This window comes from Vicugna pacos, chromosome X, assembly GCF_048564905.1.
Source record: "Vicugna pacos chromosome X, VicPac4, whole genome shotgun sequence".
Lineage (NCBI taxonomy): Eukaryota > Metazoa > Chordata > Mammalia > Artiodactyla > Camelidae > Vicugna > Vicugna pacos.
In genome coordinates, this window is record NC_133023.1 from 39,123,870 (window position 1) to 39,146,400 (window position 22,531).

The following is a 22,531-nucleotide window of genomic DNA, read 5'->3' on the forward strand; positions in this document are numbered from 1 at the left end:
TCCCCTCCCGCCGGCCCGACGCGAACGCTGTGGGGCTGCGGCGCAGGCGCGGAGGGAAGATGGCCGCTCCAGTGACGTCACTGCTCTGAAGAGAAGGCCACGCCCACCGTGTCTCTTCCCCTCGAGTGCGGCCGCATAGAGCAGGTGTATCCTTTGATCTGCGGAGGCTGTCATTCCTAAGACTCCAAAGACCGGTTTCCTTATGTCAGGGAGGAGAAGTGCCCAATTAAGGAAAATGCTCGCAGTGGGAAATTTGATGTCTTGAACTTGGAGGGCAGCAGGTTTTGCAGGTATAATTGAACGGGAGGACGAGATGCGTGGCCGAATTGCTCTGCGTGCACAAAGGCTAGGAGAGAGGGAAAGGTCACTGGCTCCATCCAGTGGCTGAGCCTGGGAGTTTTCAGTCTAGCGTTTGAAGGAGGGTGTGCCGACAAACAAGAAGCTGAAGAATAAAGGGCCACCTAGGGCGTGCGCGCACACAGACACAGACACACACACACACATACACACACGGATGAAGGGGATGTGTTCAGTACTGGCTGACGGATAGCTTTCTCAGGATGGGCAGAGACGATCTCCTTTCGTTGAGGGGGACAGTTACACTGACCAAAAGGAGCCAGCCAGCCAAATATCTGAAGCAAAGAGTTTTGTGGTGGAGGGCACGGCTCTTGCAAAGGCCCTGAAGTAGGACCTAGTTTGCCGTGTTGGAGGAACAGAAACAGTGTCAATGTGTTGGGTGTGTAGGAGTTGCGGGTAAGAGAAAAGAGAGTGGGGGCCAGGTGCTGTAGGGCCTCTGTCAGGGACAGAGCTCATGTTTTGTTCTGGACATAATGGGACGCCGTAAGGGGGAATCAATTTTTTAAAAGACTGGTCTGAAGCAATCTAGCATTATATATTAACTTTAAAAATGCACATATATTTGAATCTTGTTTATTGCCTGTCTTGTGCCACTAGAACATGCGTTCTGCAGGAGTTTGCTTAAGCACTTTCTGTATGCCAGGTAATGTTCTAGCCATTGGGACTACAGGAGGGGCAAAAACAGAACCAACCAAACAAACGTGATGGAGACAACCTGGTTTCAAACTCGCGCCTACCAGCTGTGTAATCTACGGCAGGACTCTTAACTCCTATATGATAAATTTCCTCACCTATAAAATGGGCATAATGACAGCACCTACCTCATTAGGGCTGTGGTGACAGATGAGCTGATCATTGTAAATGGTTTAGAATAATGCCTGGCATGGAGTAAGTGAATATTATTATTATTATTATTATTATTATTATTATTATTATTATTATTATTATAAAATTAGACATGCATATGTACAAAACTTTTTTAAATAAGAAGGAAACAAATAAAAAGATGACCTGCAGGCTACCTGTGGATAACAGATCGCAGAGGGCAAGGGCGAAAACAGGAAGAACAGTGAGAAGGCTCCTGCCGGTAGGCCCAGCAAGTGACAATGGAGGCTCAGACCTAGCTCAGTATCTCCTGTGTGCCGGGCACTGGGTGAAGCACATGGCATGACCTGCCTCAGAGAGTCCCCATTTTCTGTCAGCAATCCTGTGGTCACCTCTCTTGTCAGGTGAGGAAACTGAGTCCCAGAGAGACTAAATAACTTGCCCAAGGTCACACATGTTCCCAAGATCAGATCCTCAATTTTTCTACCCAATAATATTCTTCTTTTGTTTATTCAGTATCCCATAGAACTTCCAGAAAATACCTGAGGGTCCTCATTCCGGAACCATTAAAACTAGACAAGGAATTTTTAAAATCAGAAGTACAATTAGAAGCAGACAAAGCAAAGAGAGAAAGCAAGGAAGTAACTCAGGTCTCTTGCTCCCTGAAGGATCTGCACCTCTTGGGTAAAAAACTTGTCATCTCTCTGAATGTGTTAGGAGGTGGAAAATAGGAGGGGCTGGACCTTTAGGGCTCATGCCAGTCTGGCCTCTTCCAGCCTATAAACATCACCCCACCACCACCTTGTACACACACACACATGCACACAGCCCTATGTGAAGGGAGAAATCCCTTAGGGTTGGTGAGTTTGGGGTGCAGTGCTTGCTAGCTCCAGAAGTGTTTCTGAGCCAGTGATGCAGTCCTCCAGAAACTGCTCCAGGGATCACAGTGCATATGTAAAAGCTATGTGAGGCCAGCTTTTCTACTGTGGAGTTAGGACGCCCACACTCTGTCCTTGGGCATCCTCTACCATTGGTCCCTACAGGTGCAAACTCATTCAGTGGCCTAAGCAGCGGGTAGCTAGGTGAAGGGGTGTGGAAAGCTGACAGGTAGCTGGTCCCACCACAGAATCTGCACGATGTGACACTCTCACCCAAAGTTCACCCCACCCCCCATCAACTCACTGGTGAGTCATCACAATTGCTCTTAAGATACATTTTATCAAAACTATGGAAGTGTTGCTAATGGTAAGCAATCATTTTGGACCATGAGATAGCAGGTGAGTTTGGCAGGGCAACAACACAGAAGGAGCCAGCTCTCCAATGACCTTGGAGCTGCCACTCTAGCTTTGAACTACCTGCTTCCAAGAGAGGAATCTCCTTCCATCCTCTTGAAGCAACTGGTATTTGTGGTGGTGTTGGTATGTGCAGCCCAATGGAATCCCGAATGATGCATCAGACCTTTCTGTCTTGGCCAATGTGTCACTAAACGGGAGACACACGAGACCAGTGGGGGCCGGGGGTGGGGTGGTGCATAATGGTGAATGAAGGACAAATTGGGAATGAATGGGGGCAAGGAGAGACTTAGGTGATGGCAGGGAGGTGAACAAGCAGTAGAGCGGAGTCAATGTGGGCAATGTGGGGCAGAATGAGGGAGTGACTAGGTATTTGATTTTGAATTAATTTAAGATTATGGATGAGACTGAGTAGATGATGGGGAAATAAGACACAGTCTAAGTGACAGAATGTGACTTTGGGAGCAGACTGTGAGTGAATGGGGCAATGAATGGTGGTGAACGTGAATGGAAGCATTAGAGTGCAAGTTGAGGGGGAGTTATAGCTCAGTGGTAGAGTACATGCTTAGCATGCACGAGGTCCTAGGTTCAATCCCCAGTATCTCCACTAAAACAAAAAAGAACAAACTATACATAGAGTGCAAATTGATATGAGTATTAAGGATTAGAGTGTAAATGAGTGATGGTTTATGGGGCACGGTATAAGTAAGGAGAAGCGAATTTAGGGGGAGAGTAGGAGTGAATGGAGGTAATGTGAGGCGCAGAGGGAAGAATGTGGGGCACAAGGGACAGAAGAGGAAATGGAAATGAAGATGCGGTAGAATGTGAATAGGTGAATCGGGTTGAGTTTGTTTGAGTGGGGATACTATGAAGAATGAGAGTGACCGGAAGCAAATGTGGAGCAGACTGGGATCAGATCCAGGAATGCGGGACAGCGTTCCAGAAATGTGCGGGGATCCCAGTGGGAATCAGCCAGGGTGAATGAGCTGAAGAATATGCATGAATGGAGGTAACAGTGGGCAGAGTGAGAGGGGATGGAAGTCAAAAGCAGATGGGTAATCGGGTGTTGTGAGGCCAAGGGAGAGGGGATGAAGGTCACATGGCCCATAGTGAGTAAAATGGGGGGACATGGGGTCCACTGTCAGCAAAATGTGGTAAATCCAAGGCAGAGTGTAACTGAATGAGGGTACTGTGAGGCGGAGTGGGAGCAACTGGACAGGAATCAGGAGCAGAACGGGAGTGATGAGTGGAAACAGGGCTTATATTGGCAGTGACTTTAAATGACTGAGGCAGAATGAGAGCAAATGGAGGCAAGGAAGAGAAGATTGAGAAAGAATGAAGGTGACCGAGCAGAGTTTCTGTGGGTAATTTTGGGAGTAAGACAGGGCAGTTTCAGGAAATGCAAGTAATACGGGGACAGCACTGGAGAGAAAAGAATACAGGGGCAGAAAGAGAGTGTATGAAGGAGAGAATGAGGCCCAGAGTCAATGGACAAAGCAGAAGAATGGGCCACGTGAGAGCAGATGGGAGTCATGTGATGCGGTGTCAGGAAGTGAAGGTGAAAGTCAGAAACGAGAGTCTGCGTGGAAGCGAATGGAGGTGAAGAAGGGATGTGATGTCAAAGAACTTGGGTAATGAGAAATAGAGGATTAGGGAACTGCAGTAACATGAGGCCCAGGGTGACTGAATACAAGTGGATAAGAGGCAGTGCAAATGGATGGGGAAATAAAAGTTAAAGTGAGAATCAGGGTGAAAAAGCAGTAGAGTGAATATGTACATGTAATAGAGAATGTGTAATATGGAATGTGGTGCAGGGTCTGATTAAATGGGGTAACATGGGTCAGATTCCAGTATATGAGGGCTGAATAGGGCACACTAAGTGAAGAGACGTGAAGGAGGTGCTTGTGGAGCCAACTGATGTCCTTCAAAGTCCAACAGCCCACATTCCTGGGCTCTCAGATGTCTACCTGTGATCCCTCAACAGATAACGTACGTTCTGGGCATGTTTGCCCTAACAAACTAATAGCCTTAGGTAATGCCTAATTTCACAATGGCTCAGGCTGGTTTGTTTCAGCCCACTTTTTCAGAGTCATAACCCTACCACCCTTCATGGGCCCTAAACTTCTTACTTCACCTACAACCAATCAGAGACTTGTGCACAAGCCAGTCAGGCACTTTGTGACTCCATCTTATAAAAGACCCCAACAACTGACCCTCGATTGTTGGCCTGCTCATCTGTGTGGCTGGCTGTTGTCTATGGCAGCACAGCCTAATAAATCCCTTTCTATTTTCATTCTTTGTCTTTAGTAAATTCTTTTACCACCCGCAGTACCGGCCCGCCTTGTCCACCAACAGTGCTGAGAATGAGTAAATGGAGGTAATGTGGGGCAGAGGGCGAGGGCATGGTGGCCACGTTTTACAGAACATGGGGAACCTGAGGTGAAAGTAGGCACAGTGTAGTAAACAGAGCTGACTACTCAGCAGAGTTGGGGGGAATGGAGCTGATGAGAGGCAGAGTGAGTGGAAATGGAGGTACCCAAGTTGTAGAGTATGATTAACGGGAGGAGAGTGGGACAGTGTTAAGGAATGTAGGGGAATGTGGGTTGAGTGTGAAGCCTAGAACCTGGGTCCCATCTGTCTTTTGTGTGTCCCCAGTCTCTCTCTCCCTACATCCCTTTCTGAGATCTCTGGGTTTCTCCCTGTCTGTATCTCATTCCACCTCTGTGTACACATCAGTATCTTTCTTTTTCTTTGTGTGTGTCTCTAACAGAGCTGGCACTGGGGAAGATGGTGAGGTGCCTAGCCTTCTGGCTTCTGTGTTCCGGAATCTTTCACTTAGATCTTGGCTCATAGAGCCCAGAGTTCCAGAATGCTCCGAGTTCTGAACACTGTAGAGTGAGTCTGGAGTGAGGAGTCAGTGAGGAGAGCTTGTGGGTGGCATCATGCAGGCCTGGGGCACTGTAGTGGTGACCCTGGCCATGCTAATGGCTGCCACTGTGGATGCCAAGATCTACGAACGCTGTGACCTGGCAATGAAGCTGCAAAAGGCGGGCCTGAATGGCTTCAAGGGCTACACCATTGGAGACTGTGAGACACCAGCTGCCCCAAGTCCCCCACCCACACCCCAAACCTCCCACCACACTCAAACCCAGGCCCTACTTGCCAGACTAGGGAATGATCCTCTCAGTCACCCCCTGACTGTGATGAGTAGTTTAACTAACTCTAATTTCACCATCATTGCCTTCAGAACCACTTACCCTCATCTCTACTACAACCACCATCACTTCCATCAATATCATCACTGCTATTATCACCATGAATACCATTACCACCACCATCACTGTTACCTCACCAGAATCACCAACATCAACACTACCACCAAACCAAGATCATCACCCCCACAACTGAGATAGAAATCATCCCTGCCCCATGCCCCCCTCATCCTACCCTCCCTCATTCCCAGGACCCATGCCTATCTGCTACCTCCCCACTCCCTTCCCCAGGGCTGTGCATGGCACACTATGAGAGTGGCTTTGACACTTCCTTCGTGGATCACAATCCTGATGGAAGCAGTGAATATGGCATTTTCCAGCTGAACTCCGCCTGGTGGTGTGACAATGGTGTTACACCCACACAGAACTTCTGTCACATGGAGTGTCATGGTGAGGCAGCACTGGGGATACCTTAAAGCCCTGCCTGGCCTCACTCTCTAACATGCAGGGGGCAAGACTGTCTAAGCCATAATCTTGAATAACAACCAGAAAAATGATAGGGAAAGGATCCGAGTTTCCTGGGCTGTTAGAGACACCATCCTGTATCCTTACTCAGAGTGCACTGAGATGTTGTTTAGGTCAGGAGGACTCAGAGCCCCTAAACCTCACCTAGAATGAAGGCTGCCGTTTTCTCAGACTCAGGAAACAAGACACTTAGCTCCACGTGGAATGGAGGGGGAAACTGTCAAGATTTGGGGTTGGGGTGGTTCAGACCCTGAGGGAAGAAGCAGATATCCATCTGTAAGGACAGAGACTAAGTACCTCCATGCAGAAAGCAGAGGGTTTTCCAGACAAGAGTGTGGTACTGTTGTGGACAAAAGTGAATAGCAGTAGAAGTTGTTCAGGGTTGGCCAAAATGGCATTTGAGGCTGTCCAAGATAGGCCAAGTTTATTTGGGGCCAGCCCAAGTGGAAGCTGAAGTTGTCCAAGTCCTGCCACAGTGATAGAAGAGGTCATCCAGGACTAGCCAGCTTGAAGGTTGAGGTTGTCCAGAACTAGTCTAGATAGTGGTTGAGATCATTAACTAGTCAGAATGGCAGTTAAGGTCATCCTGGTCCAGCCACCACAGCAGTTGAGATCATCTAGGTCCAGACACCATAGTAGCTGAGGTTGAACAGGACTAGCCAACATGGAGACTGAGGTCACTTCTAACTCGTCAAAATGCATGTTGAGGTTATCCAGGACCTGAAAACATAGTGTTTGATGGCCCCAGGACTGACCAACTTTGCAGCTGACTGGTTCCCTACCAGCCAATAACCATTGCCATTGAGATCATTCATAACCACACAACATGACAGTTGAAGTCATCCAGAACTGGCCAACATGGAATTTGAGGTTGTCCAGGACCAGCCAGTATGGTGGTTGAGGTAATTCATAACCAGCTGATAAGTTAACCAAGGTCATTGAGAATCAGACAATATAGTGGTTATTGAAGTTATTCTGGCCCCAAGGAACCCAGAACCCCTGGGCCCTTCATACACTGTCACTGTGTCCCCAGTACACCAAATCACTATGTCCCTCTCTTCCCCTTAGACCTGCTCAACCGCCATATTCTGGATGACATCATGTGTGCCAAGCGGGTAGTGTCCTCACAGAATGGTATGGCTGCCTGGTAAGTTCATGAGGATGGCTCAGACCCTGGGCCCCTGGGTTAGTGGCACTGCCACTCCATCAGCCTGTCCACTTTATCCTCCCTCTCTCCCTTCATTTCCCAGGGACTCTTGGATCCAGCACTGTTTTGGCCATGATGTATCTGAATGGCTCAAGGGATGTCGTCTGTATGCAAAACCTGACACAAGAAAAATTAATTCGTGACTTGGATTCCCAGAGACAGAGATTTCATTTTCCTTTCTGTTCTTTCTTTGGTGGATTTAATAAAGGATGATATCTATAAACAATGCAAGAGATCTCTGATGTCTGACTCTCTTCATTTTTGCAATGCCTGAGGGTACCCCTATTCAATCACTTCTTCTATATATTCAAAGGTCTAACTAATCAGGGGACACCAGATCCCTCGGGGTGGGAGGTGGGGTCGGGGTGGAGGATAGTGCAGTAATTAAGAGCATAGGTTCTCCTGGGTTCAGATACTATCTCTACCACTTACTAGCTGGGTTGTCTTGGGTGAGGCACTTAATTTCTTTGTGCCTCAGTTTCCTCATCTGCAAAATGAGGATGATAGTGGTAGTACCTATTTCACGGGGTTGTTGGGAGAATTAAATGAATTAATGTTTGTAAAGCACATAAAGTGCTTGGTACATCAAGCAAATAGAGGTCTGGAAATAGAAGGGTAGGGATGGGGAAGTATGAAAATTGGCTTCCCTTAAAAAGTATCACTCTCAGTTGAGGTAACTACAGGGTCTTTAATTAAGGCAGATACAGTCTCTTCAGAGGAAAATGGAATTGGTTTCAGCTTATACAGCAAGCTCAGCAGGAATTAGGAGTTCCTATTTCTTTCTGCTGGCCAGCCCCATTGGAAGCAGTTACCCCTTTGAGGAAGCAGTCCCTCATGTCCTTTGTACTCTTTGGTTAGGGATGGATATTCAACTACCCAAAGCCTTGTTTTCAGTGTTTACTTCATCCAAGATAAGAATAGATGATCATTAAAGCACCATGAATGCCACAGCATGCCAAGGAATGCCAGAGCCCTCTTCCAAAATGCCACCTGAATTTCCCTTGCCTTCAGCCCCAACCAGCCTAGATAACCAAATCTCATATTTCCTTGAGGGTCCATAAAAGGTACCGGCACTCTGGGTACCAATTTCTGAATGTGATAGTTAATCACCAAAAGCATCCGAAATAAACTCTGGTAAATTTAGGTTAAAAAGCAGATCTCCCAAAAGCCTATGAGGTAGCTCATAGTATTTCACAGGGAAGATTGTGTGATCAAGCTCAGAAAAAGGGAAGGTCCACACATAAAAACAGTCAAAATCTTGGCCATAGAACAGGTTGGGGCAGAAATACTGGCATTATCAACTGTTGCTACTTCTGAAAACTAGATTTGAAGCCCTCATGTTGTTTCCTTGACATTATTCTGATTATGCACCCTTTCAAATAATCGACATTTGTAGTATATAATCAGTATTCCTTTAGTGGTTATCTTTCATTCTCTAATTTTAGATCATTTCATAAACCCCTTTTTCCAGTAGCTAATACTTGGTCCCCATCACGACAGATGGCAAAATAGCTATTCTTCATAATAGATTGTATTGATTTTTTTCTATGAGAGTTTGATATTAAATCTGAAATATTTCCTTTAATATCATTTTTATGGGATTGTGTTTCTTGAAATTAATTCAATTGGGTTTATCTTAATACCTGTGCCCAGATTTACCATGAGGCTTGGCGTCCAGCTGAAGGCTCTCATATATTCAAGGCTTCAAAGGATAGCAGTCTTGAACAACCTCTCTGATGTGAAATAGTCATTCACTATACACTCATGATAACAGTACAGAGGCCAAGGTGTTTTTTTGTTTGTTTGTTTGTTTGTTTTTGCACCAGGAACTTGGCTCTGTTATTCCTCTTGCCTGGAATTTTATTATCCCCCATATGGCTGGCTCCCCATTTTTAGAAAAGCCTTCCACGACCACCTAAGCTATATAAAGCATGATCTTCCCACCTCACCTTTTCCTTTCTCTTTGACTTTTCTATGGAAGATTTTCCATTTTTGGTTCTTTTGCAAAGTTTCTGTTTTCTCTGGGTTCTTTAATTCATAATGAGCTTTAACTTCTGAAAGGTTTTTCTTGTATTCAGGACAGCCATAGGGTCTCTCTCCTCTATGGGTTCTCCAATGAGAACAGTGAGTTTTGACTTCTCTCTGAAGGGTCTACTACACTTGTCACATTTATAGGGTTTCTCTCCTGAATGAGGTCTTTGATGTATAATGAGATATGATTTCTGGGAGAAAGCTTTCTCCCATACATTACACTCACAGTGTTTCTCCTCTGTGTGAAGCCTCTGATGAATAAGGAGATAAGACTTCTGGAAGGAAGCTTTATCACATTCATTGCATTCACTGGATTTCTCACATTTCTCTCCTGTATGAGCTCTCTGATGTAACATGATATATGACTTCCAGGAGAAGACTTTTCTACACACAGTTCATTGATAAGTTTTTTCCTCCTGTATGAATTCTTTGATGAGCATTGAGACTCAGCTTATGGGTGAAGGCTTTTCCACAGTCTGAACACACATAAAGTTTGTCTCCTGTATGCATTCTTTGATGTCTATGCAGTGTTGATTTCTCTCCGAAGGATTTGTCACATTCATTACTTTCATATGGTTTCTCTCCTGCGTGTGTTCTCTGATGTACACTGAGGTGTGCCTTCTTGTTGAAGGCTTTCCTGCATTCTGTACATTCATAGGGTTTCTCTCCTACATGAGTGATCTGATGAGGAGTAATGGGTGAATTCTTGCTGAGAGTTTTTTCTACACTCAGGAAATTCATAGAATTTCTCACCAGCTTGAGTTCCATGATGTTAAACAAAGAATGGGTTATGCTTATGACCTTTCCCACCCACATTATGGTCATGGGATTTCATTCCATTATTTTTCTCAAGCCTGCCATGAATTAATAATTTTCCACAACCATTACATTCATAATTTTTGAGCTGCAAAGCCTCTGTTATGACTAAGCCCAAATTATCTTGAAGACTTTTCTCATATGAGTCATATATACAGGGAGTGTGTAATGAAGAAAACATCCCTGTGCTCTGAGGGGGTGGGTTTACAAATCCATGATATTCATGACCTCTCTCCTTAGTCAAATTTTTCTCATTAATGGATATAGCGTGCCTCGGGTGTCTGTCTTGGTTCTTCTAGTACCTCTCCAGCTGGTCAACTTGCCAGACTTCTAGAAAATAGAATGCTAAACCATACCCTGTGAGTGCACCTTTTGGCAGAAGCAGACCTCTGTAGGGTTGACTTTTATTTTCTTTTAAGTCTCAACACCAATCAGAAAGAAATTCGAAGTACATGTTTCTCCTTTATGCTGAGCTTGAGGGGGGAAGAAAGCATAAATTACTCTAATAGAAACTGGAACAGGAGAGAAATAACAAATATAAGTGACTTTGATTGCTTAGGAAAAATACCTTAAAATTAAGGAGAGACCAGAATAGAACAAAACATTGCAAATCAACTATAATTAAATTTTTTTAAAAAAATTTAACTTGAGGAGAGAAAGTGAAAATAGATTTAAGGAGCTATTGAGTAGGGGAAAAAAAGGGTTTGTGAAAAGGTAGCGCATCTAGGATTTGGAGGGAGGGGACACAGAATGGAAAGAGCTTTTTAGCAAGGCTGAAAACAACTGAGGTGACCAAGAGAAGAAACAGAAAGGTAAGGCCAGATTATAGTCTAGATCCTCACCATATCATTCCAAGATTACTATGAGATGGTAACTCACAAAACTAACAATTTATAGTTAGTGGCAGGGGGGAAGTTCGTATGCTTTAGGAAGATATTTCTGAGATTTAAGAGATGTCTAGACCTCACTGACCCACTGGGGTCTTACTCTCATCATCTCCCACTTATTCATTTCTTATTTACCTATACAACTCAAACTTGGGATTTCTCTCCCTATGATCCAAAGTCCTCTCTTCTCCAAAGAGGTAACCATATCTGGTTTAGTAACAGGATACCCTGTAATGGGAAATGATACAAGACTTGGCCACATCTGCATGGGCTTCAGGGCCTCAAAGTAATTAGGAAGGTACATTTTAATAAGTATAACTTTCTCATGGGAGTTGAAAATACAAACACCTTGTTCAGTCTAAAATGGATTAAGAATCTTTAGTTCCTCAGAAACAGACTTACAGACTTAGAAAACAAATTTATGGTTACTAAAGGGGAAAGGGAGGGTGGGGAGGGATAAATTAGGAGCATGGCATTAACAGATACAAATTACTATACATAAAATAGATAAGCCACAAGGATTTACTGCATAACACAGAGAACTAAATATCTTGTACTAACCTATAATGAAAAATTACATCTGTCACTTTGCTTTACATCTGAATCTAACACAGTATTATGACTCAACTATACTTCAATTAAAATTTTTTTTTAAATCTTTAGTTCCTATAACTTGAGGCCAAAATATTAATACACTTCAGAGATGGTAAGTTATTCTACTGGGTACACTATGAATTACTCAGGGAAGTTGTTCTCACCCCCAGAGACCACATGATTATAGTTCTCTATTGCACATCTCTGTACAGGGTCCGCTGAGTAGGGTCCAGATGATCCCACTTCTCCAGGGTGAAGTTCACAGACACATCTTCAAATGACACCAGTCCCTGAAATTGCATACTTCTGTTCAATCAGCTTGATAGAAATTAAAATAATAACATTTTAAAGAAGAGAATATTCTTCAGAGGAAAGCTACTGTTTAATAATTTCAAAAATACCTTCTCTGAGATATTCACAAAATCTATATCTAACAAAGGACTTTTATACTATGGGAAACTATAAAGAACTCTTACAAATCAGAAAGATAAATATAAACAATCCAATAGAAAACCTAGAAAAAGATTTGAACAGACACACCACAAAAGATGATTTATAAATGGCCAATTAACACATGAAAATGTGCTCAAAATCATTAGTCATCAGGGAAATACAAACTTAAACCCCAATGAGATACCTATATACCAAAAGAGTGGCTAAAATTAAGACAAAAACCCAAATGTTGGTGAGGATGTGGAGCAACTGGAACTCTCATATATGGTTAGAGTAAAATGTCACAGCCACTTTGGAAAGATGGTGGAGTGGTAGGACCACAAGCTCACCTCTCCTACTGACTACAACAAAACCACAACTGACTGCTGAACAACCATCAAAAAAAAAAAAAAAGACTGGAACCTAGCAAAAAAGATTTTCTTCAACTGGGGAACCACAGCAGGACGGTAGGAGGGGCATGCTCGCGATATAATAGGGCCCCATATCCCCCAGGTGGGGGCGACCCACAAGCTGAAGTCTAAGTCTCAGAGGCCCTCCCACAGGAGTGAGAACCGCACGTCAGGCTCCCCAGCCCGGGGCTCCGGCACTGGGAGGAGGAGGAGACCCAGGACACCTGGTTTTGAAGGCCAGCGGGGCTTAGCTCCAGGAGCCCCACAGGACTGGGGGAGGCAGAGACTTCACTCTCTTGGGACGTGTACACAGAATCTCACGTGCACCAGGTCCAAGGGCAGAGGCAGTGATTTCATAGGAACCCGGCCCAGACCTGCCTGCTGGTTTTGGAAGGTCTCCTGCAGACATAGGGGCCAGCTGCAGCTCACCCAGGGGACATAAAAGCTAGCAGCAGACACTTCAGGAGTGTTCAACTACATGAGCTTTCCTGGAGGCTGGAGTCTTGACTGGATCACTAGCACCAAGACCGAGCCCCACCCAACAGCCTGTAGGGAAGCCTCAGGTCAAACAAAATACAGGGTGGGAACACAGCCCCACCCATCATCAGACTTCGTAAGCCACAAATGCCTCTAGACACAGCACTACCCACCAGAGGTCCAGGACCAAGCTTCACCCAGCAGTGGGCAGGCACAAACTCCTCCTGTCAGGAAACCTGCATAAAACCAGCTCCATCCACCAGGGGGCAGATAGCAGAAATAAGAAAACAATAATTCCAAAGCCTATGGAAAGAATCCACAAACACAGGCCAGACTCTATGCTGGGACCGGCTGGGCCCTGGCCCTTGGATGACAAGAGAGGAGTGCACTGCTGGGACATAGGACATCTCCCACAGAGGGCCATCTGTAGATTGCGTTGGGTAGTATGGCCATTTTGATAATGATTCTTCCAATCCAGGAGCATAAGGTATCTTTCCATTTCTTTGTTATCATCTTCAATTTCCTTCATCAGTGTTTTACAGCTTTTCAGAGTATAGGTAACCTCCTTGGTTAAGTTTATTTCTAGGTACTTTGTTTTTTGATGCAATGGGAATGTTTATGCCACTTATAAACTTCTGGGTTTTGAAGTGAAAAGAAAAAAAAAGTGAACGAAGGGCCACAAACGGCAAAATGTCCTTCCTTATGGGTGAGTTGTATTCCATTAGCTATATATGCTGCATCTTCGTTATCCATTCATCTATTGATGTGCATTTAGGATGCTTCCATATCTTGGCAATTATAAATAATGTTGCTGTTAATAGGGAGGTGAATATATCTTTTTGAATTAATTTTTATTTTGTGGTTGGCTTTCTTCGTTTGATAACTAAGTTTAAAGAGGTAAAGCCCTAAACGTTCTTAGAAACAATGGACAGTATATATGTAAATTTTTAAAATATGTACAGTATATTGTGTATATGTATTTACATGCAATACATTGTATATGTGCAGTCAAATTGTAACAATTCTACCCAATAAAACTGAAAAAAAGATTTTTAATGCTACAGCCACTTTGGAAGACATTTTAACTGAATGTACTATTGCTGAACATACCCCTAACCTAGGACCCAGCAGTTGTACCCCTAGATATATAGCCAATGGAAATGTATACATATGCTCACCAAGACATGTGCAAGAATATTCATAGAAGTATTATTTGTAATAGCCAAAATGGAAACATCCATCAGCAACAGAATGGATAAAGAACTGCTATATATTTATACAATAGTCATACACAGTAATGGAAAGAAGACTAACTATGGATATACAAAATCCAAGAAAAGAATGAACTTCAAAAAATTGTGATAAATGAAAAAAGCCAAACCTGAAGAATAATAGAGCATGATTCCATTGATATGACATTCAAGAACAGGAAAAAATACTCTATGATGATAGAAATCAGAAAGCCATGAGCCAGAGGATAGGAGGCTTCCAGGTGACTTATTTTCTGTTTCTTGAGGCAAGCACTGGTTACAGAGGTGTTTCTAATTTGCAGAAATTCACGAAACTGTACACATGATACACTTTTCTCTGCATGCTATGCTTCAATAAAACATCTACGCCAAAAGGCTTTTATCTAAGTTATGTTTCCATAAAAGATATTAAAAATAGTAATTAGTGGGAGTATGAATAAATGAATAAAAAATTCATTCATTATTAGTGGGAGTATAAACTTGCACTAATTTTTCAAAAGGCAATTTGGCAATGTCTATGAAAGTTCAAAATGTGCCTAGAAATGCTCACCACAGTATACAAAGATAGATGACAAGAAAAATCGCTGCCACGCTGTGATAGAAATTACACAGAAGTCCTTGAATATGGGGCTGATCACTAAATCATGGCATTTGCACACAAGAGGAAAATATGCAGCTATTTAATATACCTCTACGTCCTGCTAGCAAAATATCTTCTATCAACAAGTACTCATTGAGTAGAGACTATCCCAGTTATGCCAGTGACCAGCTGTGCAACCTCATGGCCACTTGCTTATCCACTCTGGGACTCAGTTTCCTCATCTGTAAGATGTGAAAAATAATAGTATTCACTTCTTAGGGTGATTGTGAGGATCAAGGTGGTCATGCATACAAAGGGCTTAGTACAGTGCTAGGTACAGTGTAAACTCTTTACATGTTAGCTCCTATTACTGACACTAATATTATCATTCTCATCATCATCTGTGTTATCATTGTCATTACTTCTACTACCATTATCCATATTATTATGTAAAGGGAAAACAGGGAGTTGAAAACCAGTTTGTACATTACGAGCCAACTGAGCAAAAGGAAGACATATGTTAAGTATATGTTTGTGTACCTAAAGAAAAAGTGAGAAATAGAGGTGTATAGATGGAAATTAACCAAATTTGCCATAGAATTGGTTATCTGGAACGAGTGGTGATATAAGATCGTGGGATATTTTTTCCTTTTAGGTTGTACATTCCTAAAAGAGTTTGAAGATTTTTTTGCCACTTCTGTATCACTTTTGCAGTGAGAGGGGAAAATGACAAAACAATAAAGACTTTTTTTTTAATGGCAGAAGGGAAAGATTTGAATATTGTCAGGGGCATCATGAATTCTGAGCTTGAAAAGGAAAAGGGTAGACCTATGGGTTGCTCAAGCTGTGCTGAAATCCCAGATGATATCAAGCCTCTTTTTAGTATTGCAACATCAGTACAGCTCTGGGATGACCTTTAGCTTGGGCTTCTTAAAATTATTCCATCAGTGACCCCCTATTCTACACCTTGACTTTGTATGATAATCTCTAAGTGGTAGAGCATGTGCTTAGCATGCATGAGATGCTGGGTTCAATCCCCAGTACCTCTATTAAAAAACACACACACACAAATAAAAAGTCTACAAATAATAAATGCAGGAGAGGCTTTGGATAAAGGGAACCTTCCTACACTATTGGTGGGAATATAAATTGGTGCGACCACTACAAAAATACAGTATGGATAGTCCTTAAAAACTAAAAATAGACTTACCCTATGATCCAGCAATCCCATTCCTGGGCGTATATCCGGAGAAAATTCTAATTCAAAAAGAAACATACACCCCAATGTTCATAGCAGCACTATTTACAATAGCCAAGACATGGAAACAACCTAATGTCCATCAACAGATGACTGGATAAAGAAGTTGTGAGGTACACACGCACACACACACAGGAATACTATCCAGCCATATAAAAAATGAAATAATGCCATTTACAGAAATATGGATGGACTTAGAGATTATCATACAAAGTGAAGTAAATGAGACAGAGAATGACAAAGATCATATGATATGATTCTCTTGTCTATGTATCAAATCCTGGGTTACTGTTAACTTTTCTGAGTTCTGTGAGTCCTTCTAGTGAATCATCAAACCTGAGAGTGTCCAGAGGCCCCACATTTGGCATCAGAAGTGACATTCACCCAAACGACCCTGACTCACTGAAACATGGCAAAAGTATTATTTGGGATAAGGAAGGATGAGAGGGTAGGAACTGATGATCTTTGATGCCTGGATAGTTACTAAGTTGCCCATGGTATAAAACAGCAGCTGTGCTATGATCAGTTCCTAGAGGTAAAAGTTACCAATGGAATTTAGAAATGACAGACCTAACTCCTGAGGAGTTGCATCACTGTATTATTCAGGGTTCTCTAAAGAAACAGAACCAAATTAGATAGATAGATAGGTAGGTAGGTAGGTAGATAGATAGATAGATAGATAGATAGACAGACAGATAATTAAAAGTATGCCAGAATATCAGACAGTATCTCTACCTCTGGTCACCAAGAAGGTAGTGCAGGTGGCAGGGGAGCAAAACAAGAAACTACTGAAACCAGGGGGTATCATGTGAAGGAGTGTCAAGAGTTTAGGTAAGCAGCTCCATGGTATTGCTACCTCAGCATCCATTTTGTTTAGCCAAACACTGACACTAGCCCACTCATGCAAGCACATGCATCACAAGTAAATGTAAGTTCCTGATAGGACTTCCTCAACAGCCCTTGCGATAACCAGTCTCCCTGCTTCCTAGGACCTTCCCCTTGTGCACCCCTTTGATAAGATCCCTGCAGAACTTACCGAAACCCTGCTCTTTTGGTTTTAAATTGACCAATCCAGCCTTAGCCTGGGAACCACAAAACACTCTACCTATGGACCTTAGTAAAGTCATGTGCCCCAGATCCTGCTCCTCTCTCCACCTGCACCCCGCCTTGACCTCCCCATGTGGCCTATCAAAGTGTGCCTCTTCCAGGACCTGTGACTAATAAACCTCCTTATGTGAACCTAGGCTCCTTTGTTGAAGCTAGGCTCACCATCCAGCTCCCCAGGGCTCAATTTAACAAATCTTAATTTAACAAATTCATAACAAGGAGTTCTATAATTTTGTGTATCAATATCACCACCTTCCATTTATAGGTCTTATAGATGCTAAGAAAATTAGAGTGATTCACAAAAGAATGGGGAACTACAATCGTGAGAGTCAAGGGACTTACTTGTCCAAGCAGGGTGGAAGTCTTTAAACAGTTATTTTAAAATAGGACTAATAAAGGGGGCATTGACGGGGCCAAAATCAAGGCATTAATTCAGCTCTATTGGAGATTGGGTGGACCAGTGGGACCCTCTGCTGGTCCCCCAACATTGAAGTGCCCTAAACAAATCCACTCTATTCTCCCTACTTTGGAGGAATTTTTACAAGTCACAAGGCAACATAACAATGGGGAAACTGACCTTGAGTTGCTGGGGGTGATGGTTTGGCAAATTAATCAGGATGAAGACTGATGAAGGAGCCACAAGTTTCCTTGAGCCAATCCTAAGCCTGTGGACCCAAAGCCATATGCACACACGCGGGTAAAATGGCCAGAGTAGAAAAGAAACTTTCTGGAACTCTGTGACATGGGAGACCAATGCAGTTATGACGAAAGTTGTTGGTGAAGTCCTAACAGGGGCTACAGCTAGATTGGGAGGATATAGGGATGCAATAGCTGATGAGATTAAGATGAACGTTTGGATGAGGATTTAAATGTGTGAATGGACTTTATGTGAAGTGGTTACAGCTCCCTTACTTGAATGTATTATTGGGATGATGTCTGACTTGGAAACACTTCTCCTACTAATACTGTAAAGCAGAAGCAGGGGCTGTAGCTCAGTGGTAAAGCACATGCTTAGCATGCATGAAGTCCTGGGTTTAATCTCCACTACCTTCATTAACAAAAACAACACCACACACAGAAAAACAGAAGGCATGTAAGTTCACCCTCCAACCAGTATTAATTGAACATGCTAAATGGGAACCTATACAATTGCCAGAGTCCACACAAGTTAAAGTATAGAATACCTGGTGGACAAAGAGAAATAGACTAGAGCATATGACAAAAGTCCATGAGTGCTATCCAGTGGCAACCACTAGGATTTTAGACTAGAAAATTTCCAGACACTGCAAGTATAGCAGACACCAGCTGAGAGACAAATAACTAGCTTGCTGCTAGGCATTAATTAAAACTATCCCTATGACTGAAAGATATAAAATAATCTTGAAATATGAAGTACCCATAATGTCTTGGGTGATGTCAGAGAAACACTCCAAGAAGGAAGGCAGTGCCCAGAAGAGTATCACAATAAAATGGAAATGGTTTATATAGGAACATGCTACAAGAGGAATGCAAGAAATCATATTCACAAGCAGGTAGACTCTTTTCCTTAGGGCTGACTTTGAAATCACCTAAGGAGCTGCCAAATCCTATCACCACAGGGTGGTGTCCTAGGAACATCTCTCTACTGAATAACAGAAAGCTGCTTAGTTCACAGACAGCAGTTTCAAGGTGGACAGATAACACCCTGTTTGGAAAGCCACCACACTACAATTGACTCATTTAAAAACTCTGACTGAAGAAGGTTGAGAACAAATTAATTCAGTGGTCTGAATTGTATGTTGTTTTCCTCGCAATAATGGAAGAATTGAACAAAGATAAGAGCCACTATGTTTGAGTTTTTACTGACTAATGGGTAGTGGCCAGTGGCCTGGCCATATGGTCAGGCAGGTGAACAACAGAAAACTGGACTATTAAAGGGATTCCCATATGGGGCCCAGCCCTATGGAAAACACTAGGGGAATTTAAATGGCACTGTGAAATAGAACATGTCGATGCCCATCAGAAGAACCCCTTTCCAGAAACCAAAGGAACTGGCAAGTGAACATCCTGATGTGCTTGCTTGTAGCCACCTAGGTTCATGAAATGAACAGACATGGTAAAGATGCAGCAATGCAGAGATGAGCCGACCACTGACATATTCCTCTGGTACCACTGAGACACAAAATGGCAACAAGAATTGTCCTGTCTGGCAAAAGAGACAGTTGACCATGGGGCAGATTCCCTGGGGGAAGGCCCCACACATAGCTGGCAAGTAGACTCTGTCAGACTGCTACTGGTTGTTCCAGGAGGCTATAAATGAGTCTTTTTAAAAATTGAGATATAATTGACATATAAGTTGTATGTAAGTTGAAGGTGAACAACACGTCGATTTGATCCATTTGTATATTGCAATATGATTACCACTGTAGCATTAGCTAACACTTCTATCACATCATGCAATTATCATTTCTTTTATAAATGATGGGAATAGATACACTGTACTGGGCTTTGCATACTCAATGGTGGATGCAAATGCTCAGAATACTATAAATGGGCTGGAATAGAAGTTACTGCAGCAATTGAGTTACATTTTTTTCAAACCAAAGAACACACTTTACAGCTCACAGTGTCCAAAAATGAGCAAAGAGATAGACCATTAAATGAATATATCATGTGGCAGATCACCTTCTGAGCACTGGTTTGATAGAGAACTGGAACAGGCAGATGTCTAAAATGGGAGATATCACCTCACACCAGTCAGAATGGGCATCACTAAAAAGTCCACAAACAATAAATGCAGGAGAGGGTGTGGAGAAAAAGGAACCCTCCTACTCTGTTGGTGGGAATGTAGTTTGCTGCAGCCACTATGGAAAACAGTATGGAGGTTCCTTTAAAAACTAAAAATAGACTTACCCTATGATCCAGCAATCCCACTCCTGGGCATATATCTGGAGAAAATCCCAATTTGAAAAGATACACGCACCCCAATGTTCATAGCCACACTATTTACAATAGCCAAGACATGGAAACAGGCTAAATGTCCACTGACAGATGATTGGATAAAGAAGTTGTGGTATATGTCTACAATAGAATATTACTCAGCCATAAAAAATGAAATAATGCCATTTTCAGCAAAATGGTTGGACCTGGAGACCGTCATACTAAGTGAAGTAAGTCAGAAAGAGAAAGAAAAATGCCGTATAGTATCACGTATATGTAGGATTTTTTAAAATGACACAAAAGAACTTATTTACAAAACAGAAACAGACTCACAGACATAGAAAACAAACTTATGGTTACCAGAGGGAAAGGAAGGGGTGGAGGGATAAACTGGGAGTTTGGGATTTGCAGATACTATCTACTATATATAAAATAAACAACAAGTTTCTACCGTATAGCACAGGGAACTATATTCAATATCTTGTAATAGCCTATAATGGAGAGGAATATATATATATATATATATCTGAATCACTATGCTGTACACTAGAAATTAACACATTGTAAACCAACTATACTTCAATTAAAAATAAATAAATAAAATTAATCACTGTTACAAAATAAAAATAAAATGGGGGGGATAAAGGCACGAAGAGCTGCTTTACCCCCTTCATGACTATATGCTCACATTTAACATGATACCAGCCAAGGGAGAGTCCCCACTGACAAGATTCCTCCATTTTTTTGAGAGGTCTGAGGCAGAGAGGGGAGGGAAGATACTGTTCCTACTACACAATTCTTTCCCCACATCACCTCGACTTTTTTCTTTCCTACCTGATGTAGTGGTCCTCGGACTAGGGCTACCATGGCAGGTGCCAGAAGCAGGGATGATCCCTAAATGAGAGATCTGTAACTATATCTTGAAATCTTTATGCCAGAATTCCTAAGGATCTAATGGGATGGATTATGCGCTCACCTGTTATACAGCTAGGTCAAAGATGGTCTTTGTGTTTTGGCGCCTAGGTTGTTTATTTCTTCACTGCAGGCTGAGGCGCAATAGCTCAAAAGCCAGCTGGTGCCAAACTAAATGTTTACACATCCGATTATTTTATAAATAGCCCAAACAAGCAGATTTTTCACCACCTAGAGCCTACCTGTTTTGCATACCCCATGAAACCTCACCCTACATCTGTGGGCAATCACTAAGATAAGCCCCAGGCTATGAAAGACCCAAGTTGCTGCTGCTCTTCAGAGCTCTCTGACCCAGAGACTCCCCACTTCGCTGCTGAACGACATCACCTAGACGCATAAGCTCCATCTCTTAACTCCCTAGCCCCCAACAGTTCCTTTGCCCTCCTCCCCATCTTAGTAGCAACCCTTGACCATAGCCTCTGTACGGGCTCTTGCTGGGAGACACTTCTCCTGCCTGCAAACCCAATACAGCTTGTGTGTGCTACTGCCACCTCGTGGTCATACATTTTTTCTGGATTAACCCCCAAATACCTCAAACCCCTACAAGTGGCCATAAGGAGAAGGGAAGAATTTCTGGAGATGGTTAGGAAATAAGATGTGGGGACCACCTAGTCAGCATGATAATCAATCAACAAAAATCCTGGATGGCCTCAGATGATTGGGATTCAACATTTGGAATGTCATTGCAACGGTTTGGCATGGCATTGCTCTGTGCTATATCACACTGTATATTTTGGGGAGTATCCCCCTGTGCTTCAATAGCCTGGTCAAGTGATAACATTGGTATTTGAGTGAACACATGTCACCAGAACTGATTCTGGAGGGGGAGGTCAGAGGGGCTGATTTGCATGGAATAGGATGTCAGCCTGCCCACCTGGATACCCGTTTAGTAGGTGGTGGACATTGTAAGACCTGTGGGCCTGAACAGAAAAGGGGAGGTAGGGGGCAGGGTACAGCTCAGTGGTAGAGCGTGTGCTTAGCATGCACAATGTCCTGGGTTCAATCCCCAGTACCTCCATTAAAAAAATTTAAAAATTAATAAATAAACCTAATTACCCCCCAAAAATAAAAGGGGGAGCAGTGTACACCTCTGGACTGAGGGGGGTTTATCCCTGACCCCATAATGGGCTATAATGGGAGGAGCTCCCTGACACTGGCCAGTGATTTGGAGGTACTCTGAGATGAGAGGACATCCTTGTGGCTGCGGACCACTATGGCAGCTAAACAAGCCTGTAAGATACAGGCATCAGGCCAAGGTTAGTCCCCTAAGTGCAGCTGAGGGAAGCACCTCTGCAAACAGCTAGCCTGACTGATGCTGTTCAGATGGCATCATTCTAGCCCCTCCCTGTAGGGGTATCTGGACCCCAACTCTTGGGCTGA

General features: G+C 43.0%; 1 protein-coding gene across 1 annotated transcript; it reads left to right on the forward strand.

Moving 5' to 3' along the window:
* The first annotated feature begins 5,353 nt into the window (after positions 1-5,353).
* On the forward strand, positions 5,354-7,653 carry LOC102530559 (sperm acrosome-associated protein 5). Its single transcript, XM_006213432.4, has 4 exons — positions 5,354-5,561; positions 5,978-6,136; positions 7,280-7,358; positions 7,462-7,653. The coding sequence occupies exons 1-4, from the start codon at positions 5,417-5,419 to the stop codon at positions 7,559-7,561; spliced, it is 483 nt and encodes a 160-aa protein (XP_006213494.1). The 5' UTR covers positions 5,354-5,416; the 3' UTR covers positions 7,562-7,653.
* Positions 7,654-22,531: the final 14,878 nt, after the last annotated feature.

Excerpts from the sequence above, each read along its gene's own strand:
- LOC102530559 (XM_006213432.4), top strand. The coding sequence starts at position 5,417 with ATGCAGGCCTGGGGCACTGTAGTGGTGACCCTGGCCATGCTAATGGCT. Across the intron at positions 5,562-5,977 it reads GGGCTACACCATTGGAGACT|GGCTGTGCATGGCACACTAT; the intron begins GTGAGACACCAG and ends TCCCTTCCCCAG. Across the intron at positions 6,137-7,279 it reads CTGTCACATGGAGTGTCATG|ACCTGCTCAACCGCCATATT; the intron begins GTGAGGCAGCAC and ends TCTTCCCCTTAG.